Source organism: Drosophila grimshawi, unplaced genomic scaffold, assembly GCF_018153295.1.
Source record: "Drosophila grimshawi isolate 15287-2541.00 unplaced genomic scaffold, ASM1815329v1 contig_44, whole genome shotgun sequence".
In the NCBI taxonomy this organism is placed as follows: Eukaryota; Metazoa; Arthropoda; class Insecta; order Diptera; family Drosophilidae; genus Drosophila; species Drosophila grimshawi.
Window position 1 is genome coordinate 22,956,013 of NW_025063240.1, and position 20,221 is coordinate 22,976,233.

The window sequence follows — 20,221 nt, forward strand, 5'->3', positions numbered from 1 at the left end:
ATCCCTGTGAGAGAGCCCAAAAATGCCTCGCATTCGTAGCCGCATGCTAAAAGATTTAGTCCTACAACAAAAGCCAGAGTCATGTGGAGCAAACAGGAGGGGGTGACAAGGGCAGCCAAGGGAGGAGTCTCTCAAAACATTCAGCAGGTTGGCGCTGTTAAATGTACTTTAAATATCACTTAACGCGTTTAGCGTTGATTTCCAAAAAACCTTGTCATTTTATCTGACTTCGCACATATATGTTTAGCATATTTATTGGTTTGTTGTTGTTGTTGGTGTTGTTTTTGGAGGAGACCTTATTCCCAGATGGAGCAGCTTGCAGCTTGTTTGTGTGTGCCATTAGTCAACTAATATTAAATTCAATTCAATTTCGTTGCTTACATTTTTTATACATCCATATTGCATATGGCAGAAATTAAATTTCACATTTTAATGAGCCATCAAAGCAGCAAAAATAAAAGCAAAAACATTACACCCACAGAAAGCAGAAAGCTTAAATAAAAACAAATTTAAAATAGATTCAGCTCGACTATGAAATACCCTAAATATATCTTAAACACTGCAAAATTACTGTACAATCTAGCTTAAGGCTGGGGCTATAAATGCTAAAAATATATATGCCCCACGTGCTTGCCACTTGCTGCTGTTCAGCATTAGGAGAGATTGAAAAGCAAAGCTAACAAAGCCCAAATGCTTAAAGTTAATTTAAATTTAATTAGGACTTTTTTTTGGGCATTGTTTTCCTTTTTGTTGGCCTCCCAGCGGACCAACTGTAAATGAAAATTGACGCAACGCAAGTTTATTAAAATGCGATTTGCATAAGGATGCGACACAGAAGCTTCAGCTCCAGTTCCAGCTCCAGCTCGAGCTCGAGCTGCCATAGCTCCAGTCTGCCACAAAAGTCAAATGTAAGGCTAAAGCAATGCCAATGAATTTTAAATATTTTCACAGCTCACCAACACAGACACAGACAGGGGACACACACAATCGCAATCATACACACACACACACACACACAGACCCACTCGGAGAAGTGTGGAAAAGTGGGGAAAAATCCAACCGAGCGCATTAATTTTCACTTTTTCGCCTTTCACACGCATTCAAAACTCAATTAAAAGTAGCCAGGTCCAGAAACCAACGACCTTCGCCAAACTGGCTTCCTTCTGGCCGAACGTAAAACTGTTTATCCAGTCATTAAGTTGGTAAGAGACTCTTGACTTAAATATATATATATATATATATATATATATTGGCAATAGAAATCCAGAGATTGATGATTTAAGTTGTGCCACAATTGTTTCCTGCATTTTAATGCATAATATTTAAGTAGTAGTAGAAGAGCTCTCAACTGATGACAATGAGCTGAAAACAAAGCCAGCTTTCTTCATCGCCTCTCCGTCATTTTAATTGAAATTCATCGGATTTTTTGCTGGCAGCGAGCCAAACAAACAGGTGGGGCGACAACGAACTATGTATGCCCTAATAAATAACAATAGAAATAACTGCATAAATAGATTCTGAGTTAAATGAAAAACAGAAAATAATAAGTTCTATATTGGTATATTTATAATTTATTAATTTAATTTATATTGGATTTTATTTTATCAACTTCATCTGATTATGCCTAAGACATAGGCATTTTATTATCCATCACACGTTAAGATAAATTGATTTATTAACTTTGAACTTTGACTTTGAAGTTTTGAAGTATTTATTGAAATAAATATGAAATTATCTGTCTGTCTGACTTATATCAAGTTGCAAAGTATTAAAATGATTTTTATTGCTGCTAAATTTCTCTCTCATTCAAATGTTGCCTGTTTTATGCTCAAGTTATTGTTGCCAACTGATAAAATGTATAAAAAAAAGGGGCACCACACACACGTCAGCGTCAACGTCAATGCAATCAGTGCAACACTGTGGCACTTTTAATTGCTTTGCATAGCTATACATATGTATATATCTACATATGTATATATATATATATATATATATATATATATAAAGATCTATATACTGTTGATAGTTGAGAGTTTTTGCTGCTTTCGGTTCGCACTCGCATTTGCTGGCTGCAACAATTGAAGCCATTGGTCGGCAGCTTCCTGCCACAACAATGATGTGGCTGCCGCTTCAACTTGCAGTTATTCTTGCCACGAGCACAACGGAAACGTTGCCTCAATAGTGCAATAACAATCAATTCACCAGGAAGGCAGCTCGAAATTGACCTCCGACCCCTGACCCCCCCTCTGATATTAGAGCCGTGACAGGACGCAGATACACACACACTCGCACACACACACACACACACACACACATACAACGAAAGTGCTTTAAATAAATAAAATAAAACATGAAATGACAATTGTTGTCAGCTTAAATTGATAATAATTATATTTAATTGCATGAAATGTGGCACTGCCACTGTTGCAGTCGCAGTTGCAGTTGCATGTGGCATATTGTCAACGAGTATCTGATCTGGCTAGAAAGAAGCCACGCCCCCATTCCATTTTTTACACCATCACGCATACCCCACGCCAGACAGCGCACATAAAAAAGCCATTAAGCAAACAACATTAAAATTAACTTAAATATTGCATAGCTGAAAAGCTCAAAATGCTTTTGGCATATTTGCTTAATCGCATTTGCCGACATGAAAATGGATATGCATAAAATGCATAAAATAAAGTAAAATATATATACAAATATATATACATATATATATATATATATATAGATCACATGTAATTGCCAAAAATGTTTTACTTCATGCGTGTGTGTGTGTGTGTGTGTGTGTGTGTGCAATCAATACTCGATTGCGAATTGAACGAATTAATTACAATTTGAATTAATTTTTGATTTCTTTATTTGGTTGCGTATTATTTGTGTGGATTCCAGTTTAAATATAAATATGCGGAATTAATTTGAATTGTTTTGTGCTCATCGAATACTCAAACAATATATTTAAGGCATTCCAGTTGAAATATGCCTATGTAAATATATATTTCGCATTTATTGTACATCATTGGCCTTTAATTGACATTCGATATTTGCTGTAGCCTCAAATTAAAAATTTCAATTAAAATTGTGCCACGATAAGATTCTCCAAATTACCAAATTTTGTTTTGTTTGCATGCGTAATTATTCATATTTTCTGTGTGTGTGTCTGTGTATCTTACAGATACTTTTGTATCTGCCAGTCGTTGTCGTTATCTACCTGCATTAATAATTCCATTTCGAGTGCTCTCTAATTTAGCTGTGAGCAGTAATTAACAATGCTTCGACTTCAAATTTGAAATGCATTTTTGTCCTCTTCAAAGAGCAAAATTGGTTTGCCAGAAAATAATTGCAAATATTTAACACCGCCTGTGGCTTGTCAGTAAATTGAGACCCAAAATAAAATAATGCTTGCATAAAAGTCTCTCCTTTGAATCATTCAAAATTTAAATTCATCTTTCTCATTTTACCTAGCCAAATAAAAACACACCACAATCTTTAATTTTACCTTTTGAATTTAAGTTTATTTTTGGCTCAATATAAGTATTCGCTTTTATCTTATCCTTAAATTTAAATTAATATACAGCTCATATATGTGCTAGCTTTTCATTTACCCAAAAACCCCAAAACTGTCGCCGTTTTTAATTATATCTTTAAAGTAAAATTTATCTTTAGGTCATTTAAGTACTTGCTTTTAACTTACCCAAACGCAAAACTCTTCGGCCGGAAAATGTCTCCGTTTTTGGCTTAGTGAACTATAAGGTTTTTAATATTTTTTTGGATTAAGCTTTCACACTTTTGGCCACGTTCGCCAGTCGCTTGCAGCGCTCAATAAATTAGCAGCCGTAGCAGCCACAAATCCACAAACCCACAGACAATGACTTTTAGTTCCAAGTTCCTCTTTCTTTTTTTTTTTTTGTCTACAACACACAGCGTATTAAAAACTCATTAGGCGACTCTCGAGAGTTTTTTCTCTGCGGTTTTATTATATGCCTGCTGTTTTATTTTACTTTTGTAATTTATGCAAATATCGACCAAGTTTTCTTCTCTTTTTTTTTGCCAACCAAAAACTGCAGCGAAAGTAAATCGTTGTGAATCCCACAATAAAAACAAAGACGGGACACTCACACACACACACACAGACACACACACACGCACGCACACACACTGTCTCAAGGGGCACTTGATCAAAAAACTGTGTTGCAAGTCGTATGTTTTTTTTTGGTCTTTTTTTTGCTTTCTTTGGCTTGTTTTTTGGCTGATACGTGACCTATGCCAAGCGTTAAATTCACGCCAAATCTTTATTTTGGTTTACGTTTGAAGTTGAAGTTGAAATTGCGCTCACTAACCAAAATACACACATAATACACGCTCGCACAGTCGCACACGCATACACACACATATACACACACGTGTCGACCAAATCCGCTTAAGACAAACTGACGACTGATTCTGTGGCACGCAGCGCAATGCCGCAAGTTGGGGCAACTTGGCCCCAAAAATTGGCGTCGTCGCCAGCTGCTGTTGCTCGGCTGCCACATCGCCTCCACGTCTCTGTGTGTGTCTATGTGTGTGTGTATGTGGGGGCAGCACCCGGACCTGCCACACGTTACAAGAGAACGCCTTTTAAGAGAGTCTTGTTCCATTTGCCATTTTGTTTCATTCGTGCTTCTGGCGCAACTGGTTTGTTCTGGAAGACAAAAATGTGTGGCATTGGAAAGCGTCTCAAATTTGCCGCAATTCTCTCTCGCTCTCTGCTCTCTCTCACTCCCCCCCACCTCTCTCTCTCTCCCTCTTTTCCTGTGCTCTCTTTAGAGTGCTGCCACTGTTTAGCTCGCCCAATTAAATGCCATATATGTCATGCCCCAAACAGCACTCAACTCCCAACCAGCAACTCTTTGCCCCCGTCCACATTTTGCAGCATGCAGTTTTTTAATTAATCATTAATTGCTGCCACGCTCGGCTGGCAACTAAAGCAAGCAGCACCATTTGAAGGCTATTCCCAGCTCCCATCTACCATCCACCGGCTCCACCTCCAAACTGAATGCCAAATAAGCGTCAGGCCTTTGATATGTCCGCTGTATGCCGACTCCCGGCTCTGACTCCCGACTCCGACTCCAACTGCAGCCGCAATTAGCAAAGGGCCAGCAGCAACAACAACAGTTGTGCAACTGTTGCGCTGTGGCAAGTCCCAGTCCCAGATCTGTGTGTGGAGCACAGACACGTCCCACGCCGCACACTCAGCAAAAAAAGGTGCCACTGAATTTTAGAAATTTGACAAGGAAAATGTACAAAATTGGAGTTCCTCGCTTTCTACAAATCATTGTGGACTTGTCAAAAGACAAAATATGTCTAATTTTCAGTGAAAGAATAGAATATAAAAGATATAGAACAATTATTATATTATTATCTTATTATATTATATTTTTAGTTACTTATATTAAAAGACTTCAAATACATTTCCGCTCTTTATAAATGCATTTCTTAAACAAAGAAAATATTTCTAAAAAATTGAAAAGAAAATTTTATCTTATATTTGGAAATTATTTCTACAAATTAATAAATTATTTCCAATTTTTAACATCGTTTTTTTCTGAGTGCAGCAAGTGCAATTGGCTGCAAAACTGGAGTCTATTTCTCAAAGAGAAAACCAACACGGGCTTTGGCATATTTGCAACTGCCACAACGACTGCGGCATTCACTGTGCAACTGAGCAGCTACAACTTGATTTAAGTTTGCCCTTGCTTAATTTAAAATGTGTCTGTCAATTGAGTGATTTTTTAGTATATAAATATATATTTTAAATATGTTTTATATCAAATCCCGTCCCGTCGCATTGTGTCGCCTTCCATTGAGCTTCTTGGTGCCTCATGCAGCTGTTGCAACATAGTTTGTTGGGACAGCCTAGCAGCACCCAACAAACACCACCGTCTGTGGCAGCAACAACTGGCCCTAAGTCAACAATTGACCCACGGGTCGCTGCCCCGACCCCAACCCCAACCCCAACCCCAACACCAAACTCAAAACCAACTCCATTTGTGGCTGCCCCTCTTTCTTTCTATTTTCTTTTTTGCGGCGTCCCATTGCATGCTACTGTTGCACAAATAGAATTTGTTGCACTCGCTCGAACCCATTGCGAATTTCGCATAATTTTATTGGCTCGCATGTGCTAAAAACTTCGAGGACAGAATCAACAGTTGCTGCGGATCCCAGGCGAGGCGGACTCACAAATGTTGCATTCTGTTGTAGGCGCTGCGGCTTGCCCCTGCCGACATGCCGACATGCCCCAGAGTCGCAGCGTTCCCTTTGCGCAAGGGGCACTTATGTTTTGCATATGCAATCAGCCACATAATCAGCCAGCTGCACTCAGCAAAAGAAATCACTCTGAAATTCGACCTAAAAATTAGAGGCAATTGCTAAAAATAAGAAAACATTTTTCTTAGAATTAAATCTATGATACCAAAAATATGGTGTGTTTTCTATTAATATAAAAATTCGATTTAATCACACTCATAGAAAACAACACCTTGGAAATTAGACACACAATTTTAGAAATTTACTTGGCGAATAATAAAGTGATTTTTTCTTGCCACCAAAATTCTGTGCGCTTTTTGTGCTGAGTGTGGCGGCTTCGACTCGGGAGTATGGCAAAAATGCTAATTAGGCGTAATTCGCATAAAATTCGCAAACATTTGCTGTGCGTGGATTCAGCGCTGGGGATTCACTTTGCTACGTGGCTTTTGATTTATGAGCGAATGACGCCTATCAGCAGCAAGTCCGCATCCACATCAACATTCAGCTTCAGCTTCGGCTTCAGCAGCGTCAATCGTCAGCTCATCCGTCATCGCAGACCACACCAGGAGCAGTTGAAGGGATGAAGAGATTGAGATGGATGCCTCTTCTGCTCCATGCTCCATGCTTCATGCTCCATGCTCCATGTTCCATGGCCTGCGGCGGGCAGCCTGATAAATTATTAAGTATATGTGTAAGCTGACGTGATTCTGATACGAGCCGCATTTTGTTTTGCTGACTGCGATTTCTGATTCCACTTTAACTACACATTTGTTGGCGGCATTAATCCTTAAGATCGCGCAGATTTTCTATATACAACTGCTTGCCTCAACTGTCGTATTTGACATGATATCTTATGGATTTCCGCTTTACAATACACCCAGAATCACATTTTCAGACCTAAACGTTTTTAGGCCTGGGTTGATAACTTTACTTGGCAGTGGACGGGCAATGGAGTGGGTGGTTGCTGGCTTTCCACACAGTTTTAAGTAATAGAAATCATACTTTTAAAAATACTTTCTGACATTTATAAAAGAGTAATGAAATTTGCTCTCTCAGATTTACCTGCCACATAAACAGCTGAGTTACGCTTGGCGAGTTTCTAAAATTCAATTCACCTTCTTTTTGCTGAGTGTAGTGGTGAGCAGTTTGTGTTTTAGTTGCTGACATTGTCAGTGTCCATTTCCTGGTCCGCTGAAAGTGTTTCAATGTCAAACAGAAGCGAATCGCAATCCATTAGATTAAGCCAACAGTTCCATTCGCGACCCCAATGAAAATTCATGAAAGCTCAGTCTGTCTCTCTCTCTCTCTCTCACTCTCTCTGTCTGTTGCCGTCTCTCTCTCTCTCTCTATCTCACTCTGCCCTTGGCCACTTTTGTGGTCAATTAACGGACGCTTTTCGCAGCCTCAAAGTTTGCTGTTGGTGTAATTAATTTAAGTGACCCACTGCGTCAGCCTCTCTCCCTGCCCCACCTACCACGGCCCCTTCTTGTCTCAACAGGCGACACCTTGAGCCAAACATTCGCAACATTCGCAACATTCCCAATATATTTTCAACATTCCCAACATCAGCTCCAACATCTTCTCACACATTGTCACAACACCTGTCGCCGTTAAACACTTTTGAACAATCTAGCTAATGACTCTTGCCCCCTAACTGCAAGCAGCGGATCCCTCCTCTCCCCTTGCCACTCTCCACGTTGGAGGCGCGACCAAAGCTGCTGTTCGCTAAATATCAAATTAATTATATTCCATGCACTGCAAATTAATCAAGTGGAACGCAAAAAAAGTAACAAAAACCAAAATCAACTCAAACACTTTCGAGCCAAAACTCTATTTAACCCCAAAAACATGCCACACCCCCTTTCCCCGCCCTCACCTGCTGGCTTGGAGTCCATTTCATTAATCACACTCAACACTAGGTGGCGAGGGGAGGAGCGGGAGAAGGAGGAAAGAAACGTGGACAGCTTCTGAATTTAGGGTTATGCAGAAGGGGCAGGTGTAGGGTAGGGGTGGAGGAGGGAGGTTGGGGCATGTCGCAAGCTGAGCTCACTTGTGGCCAATGTCAAATGGTTTTTGGCCAATGCTGTTGCAACTGCTGTTGCTGACTCTGCTTCAACTATAGATTATTTATTATATATTTGAAGAGATAATGAGAAAGGCAGGTTTGACTGTTGTTGTGAGGGGGCGGAGTGCATACTGCACTCATTTATATGAATATGACAATTATTGACGAGATATTTAACTTAAAATTGAGGCCCATTTATTAATTTAATGACAGCGAAAATTTACTGAAAAAATTAATACAGAAACTACAAAATAGTTTAAAATAAATTAAACGAAATTTAACATTCAATTTAGATTTAAAAAAATTTATAAATCATAATAATTGAATTATGAAAATTAAATATTAGACACAAATATAAATATCCATTCTGGCTTTGGTCCCAGCTAAGCTTATTTCCTATAGCATACCTTAGGGCATGCCATACAATTATGCCATAAATGCGTATAGCTTCGACGCCAACCCTAGCCGCGTGAAACTTGGAATTCTTATAGCAGTGCAATTATGGTACTCACTTTATAGCAGCTCAGCTATACTTTGCAGACGCCCTAAAGTATAACACAAACTCTCCAATTTCGCAATAACCGCGCGTAACGAAGTCTGGCACATACAGCCGCTAGAGGTCGCTTGCAACTCACCTGCTGCAAATGGTTTCTGCTGTTTGTCGCTTCAGTCGCACGATCGTCGGCATTCAAATCAGGTGTGTGCGAAAAGTACGACGGACGTAAAGAGAACTAAAAGCTGATAAGCAACGGTAAATTAGAGACAGCTGATATAAATAAAAAATTACAAATATTAAATAATAAAACTGAACCCTTATGTGCACTGTGAGTTAAAAATAAAATAAAAAAATAATAATTAAAATAAAGACAAATAGGATTGAAGCGCAAAATTAAATAATAATGAGGCAATGCGGTATGACATAGAGTGTTGCTTATGTGTGTGTGTGTGTGTGTGATAAGATAACAGATAACAGAAAACGCGTCTTTTATGATAAGAAGTGCTTCAAAAAACAAAAACACAACACAGTTTCAGCTAGCGAATTAGTCAGTAAGCAAAGAATGCCAGCCATCTATTGACAATAAATGACAATAGTTCAGTGTATTATGTGTGTGTGCTATATACAAATACGCATATCACACACAACACACAGAGGCGTTTTAAAGACGTTGCAAAAAAAAAAAGAAGAAATATAACACAATTTCAGGCAGCGAATTAGTCAATAAGCAAATAATGCCATTATCAATGACAACCATCTATCGATAGCAAATGACAATAGGAATGCTATTATGTGTGTGAGCGTGTGGCGTATACAAACACAGACACACACTCACAAACATATGAAATAATACTTAAATGTAATGGGAGATATGCTCATTTGAGCAGCTTCCGCTGGAAGCAGCAGCGAAAACAGTTTAAACAGAAAATATGCCAATGAAAAAATTAGAGATAGAAATTAGGTTACGGTTAAGAGCAGACATTAATTATAAACATATAAGTATATAAATAAAACTATATAATATATAAAAATAATATATATATATATATATGTATATTGATATATATTTAAATATGTGTATGTATATTTTTAAACTGCACTGTAAAGCAAAAATAAAAGCACGCGTAAAAGCGCAAGCATTCAGTTTGCGGAATCAAAGCGCAGCGGAACAATAACAACAAAAACAACAATCAACATCAAATTAAATTTAAAAAAAATTGTTACGAATACAAATCGGAAATAATTTGATTTTTGTGTGCATCGCTTGAATTATTTGTGTTCAGTTTCAGCTGAAAAAAATAGTCAAGCATAAATTACGATTACCCAATAAAAATATACTATCCAGCAGCGAAAAGAAAAGAATCCCTGCCTTGTTGGCTTCTCCAAATTTTTCTATATTCAATTCTGTGACTTATTCTGGAATATACAATAAACTTAAAATTGTATATTAAAAGTAAAGTAAAGAGATAGTGTAGCAGATAAGCAACCAATACATATAAGATATATATTGTCAAGGTTGTACTTGACTTCGAAGCTCTCACTTACAACTCTGCATAAGTAAGATTAATGAATCACATTTGGATGAATTGAGAATGCATTCGGTAATGAAATTCATTCATTAGTTCGCTGCTGGGTATATAAACAGGGAGAGGCGCATATAATTTCCAGGCCTGTTCTACTGTTAATATCTCATTGCAGACAGTAAAAGGAGACAACAAAATTCTCGTTAATAGCGTTACACTATATTCCAGCAGCGAACTACGCTTCCAGTTGGAATATGCCGCGACCTGCAATTAGTCGCCAACAGGTCGTTGGCCATTAACACACACACACACACATATATATACATACAGTTACGAATGTGACGTCATGTGAGGCAAATCAAGTGCAATGAATTTTGTGCTTTGTGTTTTTTATCTCTTTGGTCATTAACTTGTTGCATTGTTATTATTGTTGTTGTGGATACCTCCCGCTATCAGCTGTGCACCTTTCACATCGCTAGCGGAAATATTAATAATGCATTTTTAATAAATAACAACAACAAACAAGAAGAAGAAGAAGCGCAAAGACAACAATGCATTTTGTTCAAGTGCAGCCAACAAAAAAAGAAAGATTAAAGCTTCTTTGCTGATCGAACTTGCGATGCTCTTTGAAAGCTTTGAAAAAACAGAAATTGAAATTCGTTAGGTGAGCTTTAGATTCAGACAAAGGCCTCGGTTAATACTAGACGAGGAGAAGCTTTTAGTTCGTAATATGTAAATTATTAAATTTAAACTTTATAATTACTCTCAAATAATATGAAATTAATTTAAAAAATATGTTGCTTGTAAGCAGCTAAAAGTTAAATCAGCAATGCTGTTATATAAATGTTAAACAGTTTAAGCTGGTAATCATTCTTAAGCTGTTATATAAATGTTAAATCAGCTTAGGCTCTAATATGCATGGTTTTTCAGCATGCCTGCAATATGCCAATTACTTTACTCTATAACAGTAAACTTAAGCACATGTAACTGCTGTATAACAATATTGTTATGTTGTTGTTGTTATACACAGTCGCATTAGTGAGCGAAGCTTTTTGTCGCTTGTGTCAAGCAACAGCGTGCGAACCACAGTTAAAGCGAAAGAGAGAGAGTGAGAGGTAGCCAGGCAAGCCGACAATGCGCAATGGGCTTGGCCAGTTTCAACTCCCGCTGCCCGCAGCCAACTTCGCTTACCTCTACACTCTCTCTCTCTAACACAAATACTCCAACACACAGAGCACATTTTGACGTCGTCGTCATCGTCGCTACCTGTCAGGTGGCTGGTGACGTTAGTCGGCTTTGAGTAGCCGTCGCAACAACAACAACAACTGACCGCTGCGCAACAATGCGATTATTGAAACTGATAAGCTCCAAATGCGAACAACAACAAAACTAGTAAAAAAAAAAAAAACTGTGTAAAAATAAAAACTATGTTAAACAAGATATGGTAAAGACCATTGGCGATATTTGATTAACTAAAAAACTGATATGAAATCTATCTTAATTGCAGTTGAAATTTGGTGGCCCCAAAAACTGTACAGTAATTTGACGCAACAACAACAACAGAAGCACGCAATGGCCTCCAGCACTCCAAGCACACCCAGCACACCCCGTACACCTCCAACCCCCAGCAGCGATCTGGACACCCAAGTCAATGTGGAGGATTTGCCCATCACCTTCAAGGTTAGTAATCCGCTCACAAACAGAGCGCAAAAGTGTTGCTCAAATTTGGTAAATGCTCATGCACTGCGAAAAAATCGAACTGAATTTAAGGCCATTAAGAAAATTGATAATTGATAAATGATGAATCATAATTAATAATTAATAAAAAATAACAAATAAATATTAAATTACAAATATAAAACATCTAAATAAATATGTAAAAATATATAATCTAATAAATTTTAAATAATCCGTAACTGAAAATCTACTGTAAGAAGCAAATTAGAAATTTTCTTTCTAAATTTAAAAAAATCCACTCTGAAAAAGAAATTCAACTTTAAAAATCGAATCTCTGAATAATAAACTTGTTTACCCTTGGCGAATTTCTTAAAATCAGTTCGATTTTTTTTTTCGGCGAGTGTAGAGCGGGGGTTCATCAACTCCGTCAGCTCCATTAACTTGGCCCAAAAGCCACAATCGAATCGAGTTAGGCCAGAGTTAAAAAAATACGCACACACATTCGCCACGCCTCGCTGCACACGTCGAGAAACCCAGACTGAACCAACTTCCGGTTTTTGGCTGTGCGTGTGTAAAGGGCAACAGGAAGTAATTGTAACCCTCTGTGCTCCCCCCTCTTGCAGGTCAAATACATTGGCTCAGAGCCATCGCGTGGCTTGTGGGGCATCAAATACACCCGCCGCCCCGTCGATCTAATGGTGGGCGTGGCCAAGCAACTGCCACCGAATCGAGTGCTGCCCAACTGCGATCTCAAAGTGTCCACAGCCGGTGTTCAACTGGAAATCCTATCGCCCAAGGCGAGTATCAACAACTGGAGCTACCCCATCGATACGATATCGTACGGGGTACAGGATCTGGTTTATACTCGGGTCTTTGCCATGATCGTGGTCAAGGATGATTCGAGTCCGCATCCGTTTGAGGTGCATGCCTTCGTCTGCGACAGTCGTGCGATGGCTCGCAAGCTGACCTTTGCCCTTGCCGCCGCATTTCAGGAGTACTCACGTGTCGTTAAGGAGACAACAGATGGCGACGATCAGCTTGCCACGCCCAGCGATGCCATTACGCCCACACGGCAAAAGTTTGCCATCGATCTGCGCACACCCGAGGAAATTCAGGCTGGCGAATTGGAACAGGAAACGGAAGCATAGCCCAGCTATATATGCACATATATATGTATATGGAGAACGATATATGTTTATATATTTTTTGTATTATTTTCGAACTTGTGATTGTCATAGTTACTTATTGTTGTTGTTGTCGTCGTCCTTTTCTCAATCAATTGGCAGCTGCCTCATACAGCTAATTGCCCAAAGCCCAAAGCAGAAACTGCAACTGCAAACAAAACAAAACGGATTTTTTTATACGCGTACACTTAAATTAATATAAACAAACAAACAAGAAAAACAACTAATTATTTACTTTTGTTTAAATAAATCGTAATGAAATGAGTGAATGAAACAAAGTACATTTCCATATTTTTATGATTTCAATATGCTTTATTATTATTACTGTCAATATTGGCGATCTCCGATCGATCGAATACTTATCTGATATTCAAATAATATTCAACTAATCCTGTTTGTAGCTGAAATGCTTCAGCTGATTGACAAAATACTTGACTAATATTCAAATAATATTCAACTAATACTTTACTTAACTAATATTTATCTGCTTTGCTACAATATTTACATTATTGAACTAATCCTTTTCAAATCTGATCGAATATTTAACTTATATTGACATAATATTAAGCTAATATTTTCCTTAGCTTCAAAGTCTCCTCTTTAACTTTTAACTGTGATTGTTTTTAGGTTGCTTTTCAGTTGGCCATCTCTAGCGTCCAGGGGCTGAATGCCACTTGGCAAACTCAGACACTCAAACCCGTGCACGATGGAGTTCGCCAACCTTTATTAAATCCATTTCATCTACAAGAAAAACAAACCTGTCTTTAATTTTTCAATATTTTTTATTTAAAGTTTTTTTTTCAAATTTTTTTCTTATTTTTGATTGTTTTTTGTTTAAAGTCGAGGATACAACAAGGCTAAACTTAAATTTCAATGCTCGTGCAGAAATTGGCCATAAAAACTAGTAAATCCAAAAAATAAATAGTCAGCGGGAGAGGGGAGGGCAGACGAGAGACGGGACTCCTCCGGACTGGACTGGGTTGGGTTGTGCTAAGGCTAAATGTTTTGCTGTGTGTGTTTTTATGTTGTGGGCGGGAGGATGAGAGGCGTTGATAGCTTCCTTAGGAGCAGTTCCTCCCTAGCTGGCATCGGCGCGAAACAGAAAACGACGCTTGCGTGCATCCATGCTCGAATGGGATTTGGATTGACGCAACTCGGGCAGAGAGGCAGCTGGTGGAGATGAGGGAGCAGTTGAGGGAGCTGACGGTGATGAGGCAGATGATGGAGCTGAAGGAGCAGCGGAAGATGAAGGATCTGATGGAGCAGCTAAAGCTGAAGGTGCAACTGGATTAACAGCTGGAGCTGAAGGAGATGAAATAGCCAAATCAGCAGAAAGAGCTAAATCAGCTGATGGAGCAGCTTGAGCAGCTTGAGCAGCAGTAGCAATTGCGGCGGGAACAGCTGGAGCAGCATCCATCTCCTCCTTCGCCGGTTCAGCTGCCTGCACTCGCTTATAAATGGGCAGAATGAGTTCCTCCTGTTCCGGTTCCTCAGCTGCAACTGCCGCAGGTTTCACATCCAATTCCGCCTCCGACTCAGGCATCTTCTCCTGCTCCGACTCCTGCTCAGCCTCCTGCTTAATATCCTTGTTGCTCTCTATCAGTGCCATTGGCGCTGCTGCACCTGGTGTCAGCACCAGTTCCATTGGCGTCAGCTGTTCACCTTTGGGATTCTGATCCAAACGCTCCTTGACCAACTCCACAATGTCATCGATGCTGATCGGTGGCATATAAGCAGCTGTTGCCAGACTCTCCTCCTGATGCTCCTGTCCAGCATCATCATCTTGTTTGGGCGACTCCTCCATCGGCTTCGTCTCCTGGCTGAGCACCTGCACCGGTATTTGATAGTCGGCTGGCAAATGATTCAATTGCATAATCTGAATGATGGGCGAATCCTGCGCATCCTGTGAATCCTGAGTCAGCTTCAGCTTTGCCTCCGTTTTCAGCACCTGCTCCTCCACAGATGCATCCTTATCCACAATTTCCGGTTCGGGCAGCTTGGCTTCCTCAATGGAAACAGCATCGGCTTCCGTTTCGTTTGGGATTGATTGTTGTTGTTGTTGTTGCTCCTGCTGGACCTCAGCCATGTCCATCTCCGTCTGCAGCTTCTTCTCTGGTTGCTGTTCGTGATTGCGCAGCGTGTTTAAGAAATCAGTGATTAGCTGCTCCGCCTCGGCCGCCATGTGTGGATCGACGGGCTTGAAGCCACCAAGGGATTCTGGGACTTCATTACTATTGCTGCTGCTGCTGCTGCTGTCGAGCATCTGTTCCACTAGAGGATTGGTTTGTGTCATCTCTGGCGTTGAGGGTAGACTCACAGGTGCATCTGCTGGCTTGGCTGCTTCGAGTGCTTCTATATTGCTGGCAGATTGCTCCTCATTGGAGCTGTTACCGGGTTCTATTATAGCTGGTTCTGGTTCAGACTCCATCACAGCTGATTGGCTGTTCTCCACTTGCTCCACTTGCTCTATCTCTTGGGGCTTCTCCTCCAGCGTTTCCAGTATTACAGCGGGTATTTCTGGCATGGCTTCCAATGGTTTCATTTCCTCCACTTTCTTGATGACTTCCTCTGGCTTAGTTGACTCCATTGCTTCGGCATCTGCCTCTGCTTCTGTCACTGCCTCTGCCACTGCCTCTGCCACTGCCTCTGCTTCTGCCTCTGCCACCACAACCTGCTCCTTTTCCAGCTCAGCTATAGTCTCAGCCACGTCTGAAGCCTGAGCTTCTGGCTCCTGCTCAACTTTAACCAGTGTTGGATTCACAAACATTGTCTGCAATTTGAGCGTGGGTTGTGGTTCACTCAGCTCCGCCTGGACAATGGCTTCAGTTACTCCTTGTTCGCTCTCCTGGTTGGGTTTCTTGTTGAAGATTGCTGGACGTTTGCGTATCGAATTGAAGAGCTCGTTGCGTTGTGGCGTTGCAGGATTAACGGGCTTTATGACTTCCTGTGGCTGCTCCTTGATGGGATTAGCCGTCTTTATGCCTTGTGGCTGCTGCTTGATGGGGCTAACAGTCTTTAACGTTTCTTGTGGCTTTGCCTGGCTGGGACGACTGCTGAAGCGTTGTGGCTTCATTGTGGGCTTCACTGGCTTCATGGGATTGCTAGCAACTTCTACAGTTGTCTCAATTGGAGCAGGCGCTGCTATGGCTGCTGCCGCCTTCCTCGGTGGCTTGTTGTAGCTGAGGGCGGGCTTGCGGCGATTGGGTTTTGGTTTGGGTTTCTGCACCTTGACAGGTGGAGCAACAGCAGCAGCAGGAGCAACTGCAACTGGCTCAGCTGGCTCCACAGCCTGCTCAGCTGGGGCGGATGCTTCACTATCCTGATCCATTGACTCACTCTCCATGACAGCAGCTGGTTGCTTCTGTTGCTCCTGCTCCTGCTCCTCCACAGGCAGCCCAAAATTGGCATTTAGCTCGTAATAACGATAGCTATCCTCGCACTCAATGCCCATATCCTCTCGTCGCATGCAGGTGAAGGATTCCTAAGTGAAAAACAATCAATCAGTCAATCAATCATAATCAATCAAACAACCACTCACCTGACTAAAAATCGTCTCCTCGGGACAGATGAAGCTCCAGCGGAAGGTGTTCTCTTTGCCATCCGCATAAGTCACCGGCAGACAGACGTGAAAGATCTGGCAATCATTTTCCACATCCGCATAATAACCATAAGATTTATTTGCACACGAGAAATTATCCGTGATATCAGCCCGAATCGAGGTCGCATTGCTGGGCAGCGTTAAGGTGCCCGTTAAAGGAGCAGCTGCCACAGCATGTGCATCCATTTCCATTCCCATTTCCGTTTCCGGCAATTCAGGTCGGGATTCCTGCGGTGCAATGTCCTCTCGTATATGCTTCCTCTAAAGAGGGTGGGGAGAGGTGAGCTTATGATTAGCGTTGAGCATTATTCAGCTAACGGTGTTACGTGCTGCGCATGCGCAAAATGCCAAAAGAAAAATAAAATGTAATTGTAAAATGCTTCACGCAGCACGTGACTTGTGTTGGAAAAATTTCACTTATGTTCTAGTTTTTTTGGCGTTAAGTGAAAACTGAATTTTTTTATCTTTGTCCCCCCAAACCAACCCCCCAAAAGCTATGACTCTTATGCACTTCGCACCTGGTAGCTTTTTTTGGTCGTAACTTTCGAATGAAATGTTATCACATCGATATATTAACCATATCGGCATTATTATATTTTTTTATTTTATTTGAGACATGCATTTTAATGAGTAAAAATATATATAGCTGTCAAGTTGCTGGCAATGTCAGTTTCACTTCTCAATTTAATATTACTTATCAACATCTAATGCACTCCACTTTATGCCATCTTTTCCGCATCTTAGAAACTGTAATTTAATTTTGTTTGCATATTTGAATTTGGCGCCCTGCTATATTTTATTCAATATTTTTAAGCATCTTTAATTTGTTTGAATTGCTTGGATATTTGAATTTGGCGGCAAAATATAAAATGGCGTCGTGTTAGTTGTTGTAATTACATTTGCAGACTCTGTTAAGTGCAGCTTGAACTGCAGGCGGTAGTGTTAACAGCGCTCGCTTTCTTTCTCGCTATCTCTCTCTGCAAAGGATGCTTGCTGTTCTGCCGGCTGCTGCACCCAAAAATATTTGCGGCTTATTATTCGTATCAATTTTACCATGGTTGATAAAAAGCTAAGCGTTTCAATACATAATGCAAACAAATATTATAGCCGAAAATAAAGTTGTCTTATTAATTTGAAAACAAAGCTAAGAACTGCCTTAAAAGAATGCCAGCTGCAGCTGTCTAAAAATAAATACAGCACAGCAATAAATACCTACGCTTCAGCTGCAGTTAGCCGTTAAAAGGCTAAACGTTTGGCATATTAAGTGGCTAAAAGCAAAGAAGACAGCCGCAACACTTATGCAAATGTCTGCAGAGGAAGATGAAGAAGCAGACACTTTGACTTAAGCATGAATGAATGAGTGAATGACTCAACTGGCAGCCATTAATATGTCAGACAAGACAAACATTTTCATTAACTTAACATTTTCGTTAACATTTGCAATTTCCGCTAACAGACACAGCGGAAGTTGTCTGCAAATCGGAAACTAAAACAGATTCCGAAACGCACCTGATTCACAACTGGTCCCGCGTTGCAGCCGGAAGTGATGAACAGCATGCCACAGATTAGCTTCCACATGATGAACGGACGTTGCACAAATTATTCAGTTATATATCAATATATCAATATAATACACTTTTTTCTCTCTCTCTCTCTCTTTCAATTTAAACTCAATTACACATAATAATCCTTGTCGTGTGTGTGTGTATTGTGTGTGTGTGTGTGTGTGTGTCTAATCCAAATGGTATCCAATCCAATAAGAAAACCAAAGCTTGCAACTCGCACACAAGCTGTGAGGCACCGTTGGCTTCCAAATACTAACTGCGAACGATGAACCAAAGCGACGCCCAATTTATATATTCTCTTCACTCTGATTTATTAAGAATGCAAAAGGCAGAGAAAATCAAACAAATACCACAAACACACACGCGTTGACACTTTACAGGTGCGTGCGACAACAACAACAATTACAATGACAAACGTGACGTGTAAATGTGTGGAACGCGTTTTTGTGGAACGCAAGTTCACTTACTGCGAGAGAGTTTACATAGCATAACATGAGACAACCTACTTCGCGTGAGTGAGTTGATCCTCGGAGAGAGAGCTTTGCTTTGAAAAATGTTAAAGGATTAGCTGTAAATGTAAGCTGGTATATTCTTATCTTTTATTTATATACAGCTGTGATCAAAAGATACTTCAAATAAATCATAAAAATTGAATTTAACTGTAAATATTTAATTACTATTTCAGGTCCTGCACCGCTTTTCTCGCCCAACTCATAACAAAAAGATGATAACAAATAAATATTCTAGAATAATTTAGCAGCTGCGAACTTATTAATATGCCAAGCACTGTTAACCAGATCAAAGGTAACAACAAGATGTTAAAATTGAAGACACAGATTTACTTTGAAGAGCCGCTGGCTGGAAAGAGTGTTGGGGAGGGGTAGGGATAGAAGTAGGGATAGGCAGTCAATTGAATAATTAAAAACAAATATAAATTTATTACTAGCTCAATAATTTTTTTGGAAACTCGTAATTTCCGATGCCATTGGCCTTTGTAGCTTTCGCTTTTTTCGCTATACGTGATATTTGATACAACAGGGGAAGGGGCAGTGACGTGGGCGGGGATAGTGTGTATCAGTATAGAGTAAAATACTCGTTAAATTAGAAATTCATAATTGACGCGTAATACTCGCGTACGTGTAGCCAAGAGGCAAACACACACACACAACACACACAAAAATATTTGAAAGCATTCTAAATTATTAATGCGCCTTAAAAAGCCTCGATTGTTTTTTTTTTCTATTTTTTTATGATGATGATATTTTGTTTGTTGCATAATCCTTTGCCTCGCTTCTCCCACTGCTGTAAGTGAGCCATTGAACCCCAATGAATATTTTTATTCATCTTCTTTTTGTCCATTTTTCTTTTTTCTTAAAGAGAATCGTAGCTCATCAAAAAGATCCCACTTGGTACACATAAAATTGCAATCTCACGTCGCCTCTTCTTCTTCCATTCCTCTTCATCTTCTTCCACTCTGTGGACAATCTTTCGAGTTTAATCTGTGACAAGTCTCCACTTGGCTCTTGCTGGAGGCACTTTATGGATAAATAATTTCTTGGTAATCAGATGATGCCACAATGCACATTAATAATGCCTAGAAGCTAACTACTCAGAGCGAAAAAAAAGTTGGAGTATATCAACCAAGGAATAGAATTCAAAAGTTAAATCTTCATTTTTATTATATCAATCATGGAATGGAATTTCTGACATTCAACTTGATTTAAAAAAAAAAGGCCCAATTCGTTTTGTCTGCAAAATGAATATCAAAAACATTAGTTAAACTATAAGACAGGCTGCCGACTAACAACTGGGTTAAGCTTTCTTT

General features: G+C 39.9%; 2 protein-coding genes across 4 annotated transcripts; one reads left to right on the forward strand and one right to left on the reverse strand.

The window, feature by feature from the left end:
• Positions 1–9,021: 9,021 nt before the first annotated feature.
• Positions 9,022–13,514, forward strand: LOC6558966. Of its 3 annotated transcripts, none has more exons than XM_032743000.1 (3): positions 9,022–9,177; positions 11,880–12,052; positions 12,673–13,514. In XM_032743000.1, exons 2-3 carry the CDS (start codon positions 11,945–11,947, stop codon positions 13,195–13,197), a joined length of 633 nt encoding a protein of 210 aa, XP_032598891.1. In that variant the 5' UTR covers positions 9,022–9,177; positions 11,880–11,944; the 3' UTR covers positions 13,198–13,514. The 3 variants fall into 3 exon arrangements, with proteins under 3 accessions (XP_032598891.1, XP_001983226.1, XP_032598889.1); XM_001983190.2 differs by having other exon boundaries at positions 9,022–9,104; XM_032742998.1 differs by lacking the exon at positions 9,022–9,177 and adding an exon at positions 11,611–11,816.
• Positions 13,515–14,311: 797 nt separating this feature from the next.
• LOC6558931 (uncharacterized protein KIAA0754) lies at positions 14,312–18,409 on the reverse strand. The gene is made up of 5 exons (XM_043215507.1): positions 18,286–18,409; positions 16,772–16,995; positions 16,244–16,714; positions 15,905–16,165; positions 14,312–15,805 (listed from the first exon to the last, which is right to left on the reverse strand). The coding sequence occupies exons 1-5, from the start codon at positions 18,407–18,409 to the stop codon at positions 14,312–14,314; spliced, it is 2,574 nt and encodes an 857-aa protein (XP_043071442.1).
• Between the last annotated feature and the right edge of the window lie 1,812 nt (positions 18,410–20,221).